General features: G+C 37.2%; 1 protein-coding gene across 3 annotated transcripts in view; it reads right to left on the bottom strand.

The window, feature by feature from the left end:
• LOC124622596 (phosphatidylinositol phosphatase PTPRQ-like) overlaps positions 1-13624 on the bottom strand; it is a 431781-nt gene that overhangs the window by 127122 nt on the left and 291035 nt on the right. For all 3 annotated transcript variants that reach the window (XM_047148348.1, XM_047148350.1, XM_047148349.1), the window contains one exon: positions 894-1028. In XM_047148348.1, the coding sequence (XP_047004304.1) occupies positions 894-1028 (135 nt within the window). The remainder of the gene's footprint in view (positions 1-893; positions 1029-13624) is intronic.

The following is a 13624-nucleotide window of genomic DNA, read 5'->3' as shown; positions in this document are numbered from 1 at the left end:
AGCAGCTCAAATTAACTCATACACCTATATCCTTCCACTACATTATGGTGCACATGTTTCCAAATATTCAGTTTTGTAAATTACAGTTCTTTGCTTCTAACCACCTCCACTGACAATTAACATCAACATTCAGATAGGTTCGCATTGTATGTGGAACAGATATAGGTCTAAATAAATACAATACACTCAACAAAAAGGCAACCACTCTAAAAGGAAAAAATATATAAAAATAAGAAAAGTCAATGTAATAATATTGTGAAAAGGAAAGTTGCTACTCATCATATAGCAAAGATGCTGAATCACACGCGGGCACAACAAAAAGACTTTCACAAATACAACTTTTGGCCAGTAAGACCTTCATCAGAATTAGATGACAAACACACTCATACACACACAAATGCAACTCACACACACATGACTGTATGTGTTTTGTCTAGTATTTATATGAGTACACTAACAATTTATAAGAAGGATAAGCTACCTACATGGAACGATGCTGAACACTAATCTGCAATGGGCACCATTACTTCTGATGTTACTAATGGGGATTTCCATTATACCACCCTAGGAAATCAAGCAATTGCATAAACAGCCTTCATTCTGTGCAATGCCTTACTCAACTATACACATTTAATTTGAGTGATGCTGTTTCGTTTCTGCATTTAGCAAATCTGTTTTATCCTAAAGCAACAAATTACAAACTTAAAGATGGGCCAGAAAGATTATTTAGTCTAAGATGTCAACAGATTTTAAATGCTCTATAACTGGCATGTATTGAGAAGAAGACCTTATTTCTAGTGAATAAACAAAACCATATATATACCATATCATGTAAATAACAAAATTTATACTCATTCAAAGCTAAATAGTAATAATAATTTAAGGATTCTAACCTTTCCTTGTTCTTCTAACTGAGTGACCATCACTATTATGGTCACATCATACTGGTAGACCATAAGCCAGAAATCCTTTACAGTTTCTTCCTTAGGACCTTGTGTTGCTATGTACTCAATGTTTTTACTATATCCCTGCAAGGAAAAATATCATGATTAGTATTAACTCAGTAGTAGGTGTTCTATTCCAGGAAATGAAGAACCAAAGATGTGACATTGCATTTTTAATGACATTTTACTAATCCATTCATATTATAAAAATGTAAGTATGTCTGTATGTATGGACGGATGATGTGTGGCTATAAATTAATGGGACTAATGCTGTGACTCATCTGTCAAAGATGGACAACCAATAGCTGGTAGTGTGAAACCTTCTCAGTTGAATGCTGCATCTCTGGTATCAAAATTAAATATCTCAAAACTAAGACTGGCAGATGAGAGCAGAAAATTGTATGTTTATTGTGAAAGCTGTAGCAATTTTATGTAGATGTTGTACAGAAGTTTTGAAATAACTCAAAAAGCTGCTAACAGATGGTGCTGTAATCATGATACATAGTTCCTATAAGTAGTGTGTCACAGATCACAGCAAGCAGTTGAAATATGAAAGGAAGTTAGTGTAGTCAAGGAAGAGGTTGAAACCATGTATTCCACTGAAAAATATGCTGTTCTGGTAATGGAATACCACAGCTTAGACCACAGTCCTATAACGACAAGGTACCATTTTCAAACTTGATTTAATGTTCCAAAGCGATGTGACATGAAAAACATTCACAAGCTGTTCACCAAATTCCAATGCACAGGCAGTATGGCTGATGATCTAATGGGAAATGTTGGCTCCAGGTAAACTAGTTATTCCTGAAAATGTTGGAATGGTTTCTAAAGTTATTCAGAAAAATGAAAGGAAATACCTCTGAAGAATTGCAGTGCAGACTGGTTTGAAGTGTTCCAGCACACAGAAAATACTGAAATAGAGCTACACCTTTCCATTCAAAATCCAAAGCCACCAGGCTATATCTGTATAAGCTGTGCAACAGATAGCTGAATCTGTAAACCAGATTCTCATAATGACTGATAAAGAAGGATTTGATGTTGGCTGCATCTAGTTCACAGATGCACACTAGAGTCATGAATCAACAAAACTTGTGATTGTGTGGTTTTGAAAATCTCCATTTGTGTGAATCAAAAACATTGTACCATGGTATTCTCCCAAAGTTAGTGTTATGGCTGCAGTATGCAACGGAGGCATTATTGGCCCTTTTTGTGCAAAAAATAATTACTAGTGAACAATTTGGGAACAATTTCTAGGATTGACCAGACACTAAGTGGTTCCCACAAAATGAGGCCAGACCTCGTCACACCAAATAGGTGTTTCAATTTCTTAATACGTACTTTGGGAGTAGTTGTTACATTGGATTATCACAAATTTACTGGTGCAGGTATGACCTGGCTTCCCGAGTCCTTGTGACTACTTTTTGTGGGATACATTGAAAGTCACTGTCTACCAGAACCATCTCACCACAAAGTATGAGATTCAATCAGCAATCTCTGTGACATCTGAATTCATTTCCATTGAGACATCACATTATGTGGTGTCAAATTTCATTGCTCACTACATGAACATCATACCAGTAGTGGTGGACATTTTGAAAGGAGAATGATGTGATTGCAAAGACTGCTTGCAGAGGATGCGTTTCATTGTGTACATTGATACTGAATGAGCTGTTCAGCATACAATGTTATGTGTCAACAGCTTTTCAAATTATTTTGATCCTTCTGCATAGCTTTTGTGTAAAATTTCTATAGATTTTACAATAAACATACCATTTGATGAACTCACCTATTGGTCTTAGTTTATGATATATTTAATCCCGAAATCAGGGACTCCTTCACTGGATACCCTGTATAATAAATGAGAGTTTATATACCAGTAACACATACAGCACATGCCAGTTTTATTCCAGTTATAAATAAAAAACTGATGCCTTTAACATAAAATAGGTATATTCCATGATGCACAACAGTTGTGTAAGTCAAGAGCAGTGTATGTAGAACAAGAAATTTGCAGACATCGCCACTAATATCTATAACGTAAGTATAGGAAAAAAAGTTCTGATAAGCTAGAATTTAAATAATTTACGAGTAAAGGCATTGGTAGGCACACACAGGAAAGAATGAAAGCTTGTCAGCTTTCAGAAGAAAACCTTTGACAACTTACAACACATCCACACACACACACACACACACACACACACACACACACAAGAACTCCTGGCTCAACACAGTGTGTGATGAGATGGCACAATGTAGGGGCAAAACACACTCTCTCTCTCTCTCTCTCTCTCTCTCTGTGTGTGTGTGTGTGTGTGTGTGTGTGTGCGTGTGTGTGTGTGTGGGAGTGGCCTCCTTGATTCCTAAATTATTTCCATAATTCAAAAGATTCGAAAATGAAATTACAATAACAAAGAGATAATCTTGTTGCTGTTTAATGGATACCAACAGAATCTGCATAAGAGCAAAAATGAGAAAGGGATTAGAAGAAACAGGAACGTTTAGAGACAAAGTGAATACATGCCCAAATCACTGGATCAAAAGGCGTACAGCAGACCAGCAAGCTAAGACAATAAAAATATATAAATCAAACTAACCAACAAATGAGAAGCATAGATAAATGCCATAGAAAAAAACACCAAAATAAATAAAAAGATGAAAAGGCAATACAGAAAGGCAAACACCAGCTGACAATTGGAAGCAAATGTCAGAAGTGATAAAAGAGGAGGCAGGAACTTGATGTAAGATATACAGTACAGAAGTGAAAGAGTGTACACAACAAGAGGAGTATGGTAATTAACATAAAATGACGTCAGATAGGTATTAAGAACCAGGCATGTCCTGTAAAGTATGTTCCAATCTGCAATGTTTCAATGCAGTAACATAAAGGAATGAAATTACCAACAGTGAGAAACAGGCACTAAGTGCTTGGTTGAAATGTTTCAGAACAACAAGATAACATATGTTATCAGTAGATATACTGTCGATTTGTCCTTCGCAACTGCTTGGTTGTCATTCCATTTGGTTGTGATTCCATACCCATTTTTTTTTAATTCGGATCAAATCATAGGTGATCTCCTTTTGATGAAATAGATCTTCCGAATCATTAAAATGACAGTGGTAGAAAGGAGCATGGACTGTTGTCAAAAAAACTGAACATTATTTGGATATCAGTTTATTAATGGAGAAGATTCATGAAAACTGATCAGTGCCATATACTAGCTATGTGGAACCACTTCTTGACTTTCTGCCTCAGGAAAGTTACTCTAACTTCTCGTGTAAAACTTGTGTTAGTCAGACTTCTATACCACATACTTCCTGGCAACACATGATAAGCTTCCATTGCACACATACTAAGCACACAATAATGTGACAAACAATTTAAGTAATTTAATGTACTCAGAATGCAAAATAACCTGAATGTAAATAAGTGAGGAAAATGATTAAATTAGTAACTTGTTGCTATCTGCATCAGCTACCAGTACTCATATGACAGAACTGTTCAAAGACAGTTAGTGGTGCAACTTCTGTAAATATGTGTGTGTGTGTGTGTGTGTGTGTGTGTGTGTGTGTGCACGTGTGTGTGTGTTTATATATTGTAATAATTTCAATATTTTAATGAATGAATGAGACTTGCATGCATGTACTAAATGTTTCCTGTCCAAATTATTTATGTCATTTAGTTAGATAAGCCACTAATAACAGTAATATCACAGTTCTGCTGGTTAGCAATCTGCCTTAGCCTTTTGACCCAATTAACAAAATATGTGACCTTTGTGCTATTATAATATCAACAGCTTTCACAGCTTAAAAAATAATACAAATTGTTCAGTGGAAACAACCATTCTTCCCATGCTCCATACCTGAATGGAATGGCAAGAAATCTTAATAACTGGTGCAATTGGATGTGCCCTGTGATACATCAGCTTCCTGTACATCCTTCCAACAACAGTGTGGAAAACAAAATGAACAAGAAAGAAGAACAAAAATACAATGCCACTGATGATTCTAATTTAAACTAAAGGTATATGATGCTGTAAATATAACTCCAAATTATAAAATCATGAATATGCCTGATCTAAAAATTTAACACCATAATGTACATTCCCTGTGTAATAAGATCGATGAAATTAACGTACTGTTAACAGACGAACTTAAAGATATCTTAGTGTTATTCATTACTGAGCACTGGCTTAACTCAGAATTCATCCAGAATACGATAATAAACAAATTCATTTTGGCTTCTTACTACTGCAGGTAAAACAGCATGCAGGGTGGGGTGGCAATCTACACAAAGGAAAAATGTATATTTTATTACCCTATCTGACTTAACTAGAACAAATGTCAAAAAGGATTATGAAATTGCAGCTACAAAAATTACTCACTTCAACCTGGTTATTGCTACAGTTTACTGATCACCATCTGGAAATTTCGAAATTTTCTTAAACAAAATGGAGCCATTGCTAGATGAAGTAAATAAAATGGATTGTGCGTTGATAATCTCTGGTGACTTCAATATTGATTTCCTCACAAGTAGTGGAAATAGAGAGACCCTTTTGAATCTTGCAACATCCTATAATTTAAGGGCTGAAGTAAAAGCTGCTACCCAAGTAACAGAAACTTGCCAAACAGCTCTAGATCAGTTTCTAGTCTAGAAGAGCTTATAGAACACTCACCAAAAATTTTCAGTGCTGGTTTTAGTGACCATCTTGCTCAAATATTAAGCACAAAAGTAAAATGCAGTATTATTAGCAACATGTTTTTAAGAACCTCATGTAGAAGTTATAATGAGGATACTGTAAACTACTTCAACAGCTTATTATAGAAGGAAAAACGGTCAGAAGTGTACAAAATTAATCATACAAATGGAAAATTCAACACTTTCATTGACACATTAACTCAGTTGTTTCAAATTGCATTCCCACTGAAAACTGTAACAATACAGGGGAACTCTAGAACAAACAGCTGGATCACAAGGGGAATGGGGGTTCATGCCAGAAGAAAAGACGACCTCATGAAATATATAACTCAAAGGATTCCTTACCTGAAGTATGTGCATACTATAAAAAATACTCCAAAATATTAAGGAAAGTAATAAAAGTAGCAAAACTAATGCATAATGATGAATACATTTATAATTCAGCTAATAAATCAAAGGCTATGTTGAGTGTTATATAAAAAAAAAAAAAGAATCTGGAAATACAGACAATCTTGCAAAAAGTAACAAACCCCTTACAAGTAGCCAACACATTTAACAATTTTTTCACATGTGTTGCTGATAATAAGTCACAATCAAACTTTAAGAGCACCCAGGCAAATGAATATGAAATAAGTGCATATCGAGGATCAATGTACATCAGTTCTGTTTCACAAAATGAAGTAGCTAAAGCAATGAAAGGACTAAAAAATTACAACCCTGCAGGCAGTGATGGTATACCTGCAATAATATTAATGAAGAGTGCATCAAACCTAATTTAAATACTCACTCACTTATGTGACTGCTCACTTCAGGCAGACACTTTCCCTGATGTATTGAAAATATCAAAAGTTAATCCAGTATACTAAAAAGGTGAGAAAGTTAATGTAAATAACTACAGACCCATCACAATTTCCTCTTGCATCTCTGATGTATTTAAAATAGTTGTGTATGACAAACTTGTGAAATTTATAAATAAAAACAGCATCCTATGTCATGAAAAACATGGATTCAGAAATAAGGCGTCAATGGCAAGTGTTACTTACAAGTGCAAATCCATCCTAAACCTGATGGACAAAAAGCAGGAATTAACAGGAGTATTTATTGACTTGTCAAAAGCTTTTGACATGGTGGATCATAAAATTCTGCTATAAAAGCTTGAAAGATATGGTACTTGAGGTCTGTCCAAAAAATGGATCAGCTCCTTCCTGACTGATCATAAGCAAACAGTGTGCATCAAGCACACAAATATCGAACTAAAATCTGTGTCTGAACACTTATCTGACTATAAACAAATTAAAAGTGGTGTACCACAATGATCAGTAATGGGACCCCTTTTGTTCCTGCTGTACATAAATGATCTAAACTTAAATGTTAATGCACATAAAACAATCATATTTGCAGATGATACCACAATTCTACTAAAAGATGACAGCAATGAACAGTAACTGGGCAAAGAATAATAAGGTTGTAATAAACAGTAAAAAACCATTTCACTAAAATTCCACAATTCTCCTAACAAGAATGTGTTTATCCCATTGGTCTCTATCAATGACGAACTAGTTGGTAACAATACTGAAACCAAATTCTTAGGACTTTGGCTGCATAGCAATGTCAAATGGAATAAGCGTATTGAATATCTCAATGCAGAACTGAGCAAAACATGTCACCTTCTTTGCTCACTAAAATCATGCTGTAGTGAGAAAAAAGCAATGAATGCATAGCATACCTACTTTCATTCTCGTATTAGATATGGGGTCACTTTCTGGGAAAATGCTAAAACAGTTAATAGCACATTTAAACTACAAAAAAGGGCCATTAGAATCTTGTTTGGGGGCAAGACTTGTAAACCTCTGTTTAAGAAATCTGGTATTCCTCCACTACCATGTGTATACATTATGAAAACCCTTTTATTCTTTGTAATAAATTAATAGGTAAGGACTGCAGACTGAAAAAAAACTGTGATATACGAGATCATTTTACCAGACAAAACAGAAACTTACATATAACCCAAATCAGCACAGATCTGTGCCAAAAAGGTAGTATTCACATGGTAGTTAAGCTTTATAACAAACTTCCTGAAAACATAAAAGATATTACTGAGGACAGTACCTTTGGAAAATCCCTAAGTCATATTTACAGCATCACTGCTTTTACTCCATTGAAGAATATTTAAATTTGTGAAGTGTGTTATATAGGCCTAAATACTTATGTATAAAGTGAATTACTGTAACCTTAAATACTTATGCCTAGAAATGACTTTCAGCTGCATATTTATAATTGACATGTCCAATGTCTTATGCATAAGCTGCTTTGTGGGCAACAGGACCAATAAATACAACAATAACATCAACAACAACAACAACAACAGCCTCATGGTGGTTTGCAGTGTATAGATGTTGTTTTATGAAGGTGTAAGCATAACGTGGCAATAAACTGACTGTTAATTTTCAACACAGACAAAAATGTAAAGGAGCTATCAATCTAATATTACTAATATAATGTAATTTTTTATCTATCCAATTACATTATGTTATCAAAAATTGATTATTTTTGTTGTTATAAATCTAATATTTTTCAACAAATGTAACAGACTGTATTGCTGCCAGCTGACATCACTACTGAAATAAAATAACTGGCATGATATTACTGCTGACTGATATTGTGCCACTACCCAGAGGATGCTGGTCATCAGGAGTGCCCTCTGATGGGACTACACCAAAATTCAGCAGATAAGCTGGCCCAGAGCCAGTCTGAGTCAGATGCTACACAATATGTGGAGTATGCAGCAAGTGTGTTACTGGTTTGACACTGGTGTCAATATTGTGGACTTTATTTGCCATAGGTGGAACTTTGATATGATGTGGACTGGATTTTGCTCTGGAATACAGATTTAAGCTAGCTTGTACTCTTTCTGAGGAGCATCCTTTATGTATCTCCTGAAGTACATAAGCCGGGCCAAGTACCCATCAGCATGTGTGTAACTTGCTGTTACTGAACAGATAATTATGAATCATACAACATTATAATGGATGGGAAATATGTGACATGGTTCAACGAATTCATTAGAAAATTCTTAACAAAGCAAAGAAAGCTCCATTACAGATTTAAATAATCTATAGTCTTACTGGAAAACAGAACTAAACAGAAACCAAATAAGGTTACGTCCCTTAGTTCAGTATTATCTGAAGATTGAGGCTTGTGATAAGTGCCTGAAAATGACCAATGGTCAAAATTAGCTAATAGTACAGACAATAAATTGATTACAGTCTGCATGGACCATTTTTTTCATTCTTATGAGAGAAGTGGCCAATGTAAAAAAAGTATATATTTTTTATCTTTAGCCTTCTATAACATTACATTGTAAGGTAATAAACTTATCATTTTATGAACGAATATGTAATACTACCAACTTGCACAAAGCCAAAAGTCTTGAAATGATTTGTGTGGAAGGAACTTAAAGCAGATTTCTTGCCCCAGAACTTCTTTTAATTCCCATAAATGCTAGTAACCTTTGATTTTACACAAACTCAGTTAATGAATAGAAACTGTATATGCATGCATTCATTGAACATGCAGGTAAGAAAATCAGGTAATGTAGATAGAAGTGGGTAATTGATCATAAAAACTAATTAATAGGTGAGCAGCACTGATGTGGCAATTAGGAAAAATATGTATATCACAGTGATGATACTTCTGCTTTCATGACAACACCAATGTAGGAAAAAAGAAAGAAAGTTACTAGCTGATTATAATATAAGGGGCATTCAAAAAGAAACAAGCCGGGGGCATAATTACAGAAACTTGTACCTGTATTTTAGAGGTATTGATCCTGGCTGTTGAGACACTTCTCCCACTGTGACACAAGGCAGTTAATGGCTGTCTCATAAAATTCCCGGGGCTACGATGCTACCCAGTTCCGCAAGTACAGCTGGATGTCGACGTCCGAGATGAATCATTTGCCCCTCAGAGCCTTTTTAAGTGGACCAAAAATGATATAATCACAGAGAGAGAGGTCTGCAGTGTATAGTGGGTGGCCAAGAACCTCCCATTAGAATTTCTGCTGGAGTGCCACGACTGTGTGCCTGTATGAGGCTTTGCATTGTTGTGAAGCAGAATGACCCCACGGGTGAGATTGCCAGATCATTTTGATTTGTTCGCTTGTTGAAGTATGGTCAAGGTTTGTGAGTAATTCTGGGCATTCACTGTTGTCCTGTGCTGCAGGAAGTGAATCAGAAGGGGCCATCTTGACCAAAGAAGAACGTCAGTATTGGGACAAACGATTCACCTCAGACGATGACATCCAGCTGTATGTACGGAACTGGTTAACATCGCAGCCCCGGGAATATTATGAGACAGCCATTCACCACCGTGTCTCAAAGTGGGACAAGTGTCTCAACAGCCAGGGTTGATACTTCTAACATTTCCATACTATTGCCTCCGGCTTGTTTCTTTTTGAATGCCCCATATAACTGATGGTGAATTTAATTTATCTATGAAAGTTGTTCAGATCTATTCACCAAGCAGGAGAAGCACTCCACATAAAAGAGGGTTATAGTTAGGCAAGCCTTCAGAGCCAGTTGCTCCTTCTTCAGGCAGAAGGGTTGAAGGGGAAGGAAGAGGGCTGAAGGAAAAGAACTGGAAAGTTCTAGGAAAATGGGTACATTATGGGAAAGTCACCCAGAACTGCAGGACAGGGGAGACTTATTGGACAGGATGAGTCACATCCCATCTGGTAAGTCTCCCCTGACCCATGGTTCTGGGTGACTTTTCCAAAATCTACCCTTTTCTTAGATCTCTCCAGTCCTTTTCCTTCACCCCTCTTCCTACCCCTTCAACCCTTCTGCCCGAAGAATGAGCCGCTGGCTCCAAAGGCTTGCCTAACTATAACCTTCTTTTATGTGTGTGTTCTGCCGACACTTGGTGAGTACATTCTTTTATTTTTCCAGTTACATGATATTGTCAAAAAATGATTGTTTTGTTGTTACAAAGTTTTTCAAATGCTACTCACAAGATATGGAAGGTAACACACACATAGTGACAACTACATTTAAAATTTGAATGTGATATGTTCTTGAATTTTCAGTGAGTATGATTATAATTACTGTTCATATGAATCCTTCATGATGCAAGAAAACTTATTTTCTATGTTACATCTATATCATCATTATAGGCATATTTGGGTGCAAGAGGTGAATCAATTAAGAATTGGGACAGTGGGGAGAGGGGGGGGGGCAGGTGGAAGATTTAAGCTGATTGGTAGAATACTAAGAAAATGCAGTCCATCCTCCACTCCCAAATGATATGCTGGACCTGAGTTGCTATGTTATTTCCTGTAGTAATTTACTTGTTGACAGGTTTCCAGAATGTTGTTGGACAGGAGAGAAAGGCCATCGGTGAATACTAGGCAGTTTAAAATTATACATATTTGAAAGTTTATATTGATTTTCAAAAGATTTCCTGAGTTCTTGAAAGTTAAAAGCTTATTGAAAGATTCTATCATTTCTCTGTCCTCAGTTGTCAGCATTAATGTAAAGTTGGAGGGGGTGGAAGACAGTTGTATTGTCTTCCATAAGTATTATAATAGCCCCTGAGATTTCTTCAGCAGAACTAGTCATCTTTTTCTGATATTGTCTTTTGATTATTATGATCAAATACTATAGAATATGATGATGGTCCTAAACCCATTTAGAATTGCAAGTGATTATAGACTTGTAAGATATAGAGTAAAGTTTGATACAATGCTAGAAGGAAGAGAGTCATCAGAGAGGATTTCAGAAAGGTACACTATGAGAATTTACTTAAGTAAATTAAACAGCATGTTCAGCATCTCATTAATGTAGAATGTAGAGGAAAGGGATAATTATTTATCAAACATACTAATACACACAACAAAAGGTTTTCATGACTAATTTATTACAAATCTGTTATAGTTGCAGTACAAACTGAAACAATGATAAATCCAGGACAGAATGGAGCAACATTAGGAAATTGTCCAGGAACCTGATCAACATGCTCAACATCACCTTAAAAAACTCTCTACCCTTTTCCCATACCCACCATGAACTACCACTATCCACCACCTCTACAACAACCTCCAATCATTCCCCACATCTCCTCATAGCTGACAAACCCTGCCTCACAGACTTTCTACATTCACCCCCCTCTCAAAAACTCCCTCCCACCACTATACAAAATCCAGAACCTAAACAGCCCCAAACACACTCACGAACATTTCCTCCAACAGCCTTAGCATCACATATGTGTAAGTCCTTTCCAAAGATTTCACATTCTGCCCCACTGCCAAATTCAGTCTTGCAGGAATTGTTAAAGAACTTCTCTCCTTTCCCGATCCCTACAGTGGAAACATTTTTTTTTTCCCCTGATTCAGTCCACTCCTCCATCCAACTGTGAACCATTCCTACTGCCCTCAAATCACCCCCTGTTAACTTTCCAGAATTTATTAACCTCAAACCTAGCCTCACCACCATTCCCCAGATCCCTAAACAAGCAAACTATCAGAAAGAACTGCAATCCACCAAGTAAAAACTGATTCCAACATAATCCTACCTGCTGACACAGACTCCACCACTGTTGTTTTGAACTGCTAGGATTACCTGACAGAAGGTCTCCACTAGCTGTCAGATTCATTCACCTACAAACCCTGCCACAGTGACCCCATTCCAGTCTCTCCTCAAATCCTTAGGCCCATCACAGAACCTCTCCCTGGAGTCCATCTCTCACCTCACCCCTACTACACCCCACACTACATTCTACATGCTTTGTAAAGTCCATAAACCCAACCACTTAGGACACCACACTGTGGCCAGTTACTGTACCCTCACTGAAAGAATCTCTGCTCTCATAGACCAACACTTTCAGCATATTACTGACAACTTACCCTCCTATATAAAAGATACCAACCATCTCCTCCATTTATTCCCCACAGTTGCTGTTCCTTTACTACATGGTGCCTTGTTCACTGCTGTTGATGCCACCTTCCTTTACACTATCATGTCTAATGCCCAAGGCCTTACTGCTATTGAATATTGCCTTTCCCAATTTCTGACAGATTCCAAACCTACAACCTCCTTCCCATTCACTGTGACCAACTATATCCTCACCCATAACTACTTCTTCTTTGAAGCTATTATGTACAACCAAATCCAGGGTATGGCTATGGGCACCCACATGGCACCATCCTATGCCAACCTATTCACAGACTGTAATTCCTCTCTCAACTTTGTAAAAAAGCACATCTGAACCTTATCTCTCCAGTCACTCACCATCTCCCAAAGTCCCACCATCTGACCACAGAGGAGCATTCCCCTCATGACTCAGTACCACCCAGGACTGGACAACTGAATCATATTATCTGCCAGGATTTCGACTACCACTCATCGTGCCCTGAAATGAGGAATGTCCTACCCACTGTCAATCCCACCTCTCCAACAGTGACATTCCACCACCTATCAAACATACACAATATCCTTGTCCATCCCTAGACAACCCCTGCTCCCAACCCCTTGCCTCATGGCTCATATCCCTGTAATAAACCTAGATGCATCCTCTCACCACCACCAACTCCAGTCCAGTCAAAAGCATCATCTATCTCATCAAAGGCAGGGTTACCTGTGAAACCAGTCATGTGATCTACAAGCTAAGCTGCAACCACTGTGCTGCATTCATGGGCATGAGACACAACAAGTTCTCTGTCTGCATGAAAGGCCATCGATAAACTGGCCAAGGAACAGTTGGACCACCATGTTGCTGAGCATGCCGCCCAATATGATGTTCTTCATTTCAATGACTGCTTCACAGGATCCATCTGGATCCTTCCCACCAACACCAGCTTTTCTGAAATGTGCCCAGCGGAACTCTTCCTGCAGTATATGCTATGTTCCCGTAACCTTCCTGGCCTCAACCTTCATTGGTCATTGTCTTTACCCAACTAGCCCCTTCTCTGTTCCCATTCTGGCACTACACA

This window comes from Schistocerca americana, chromosome 7, assembly GCF_021461395.2.
Source record: "Schistocerca americana isolate TAMUIC-IGC-003095 chromosome 7, iqSchAmer2.1, whole genome shotgun sequence".
Lineage (NCBI taxonomy): Eukaryota > Metazoa > Arthropoda > Insecta > Orthoptera > Acrididae > Schistocerca > Schistocerca americana.
The sequence above is the reverse complement of the archived record's forward strand: the minus strand, read 5'-3'. Positions and strand labels throughout refer to the sequence as shown.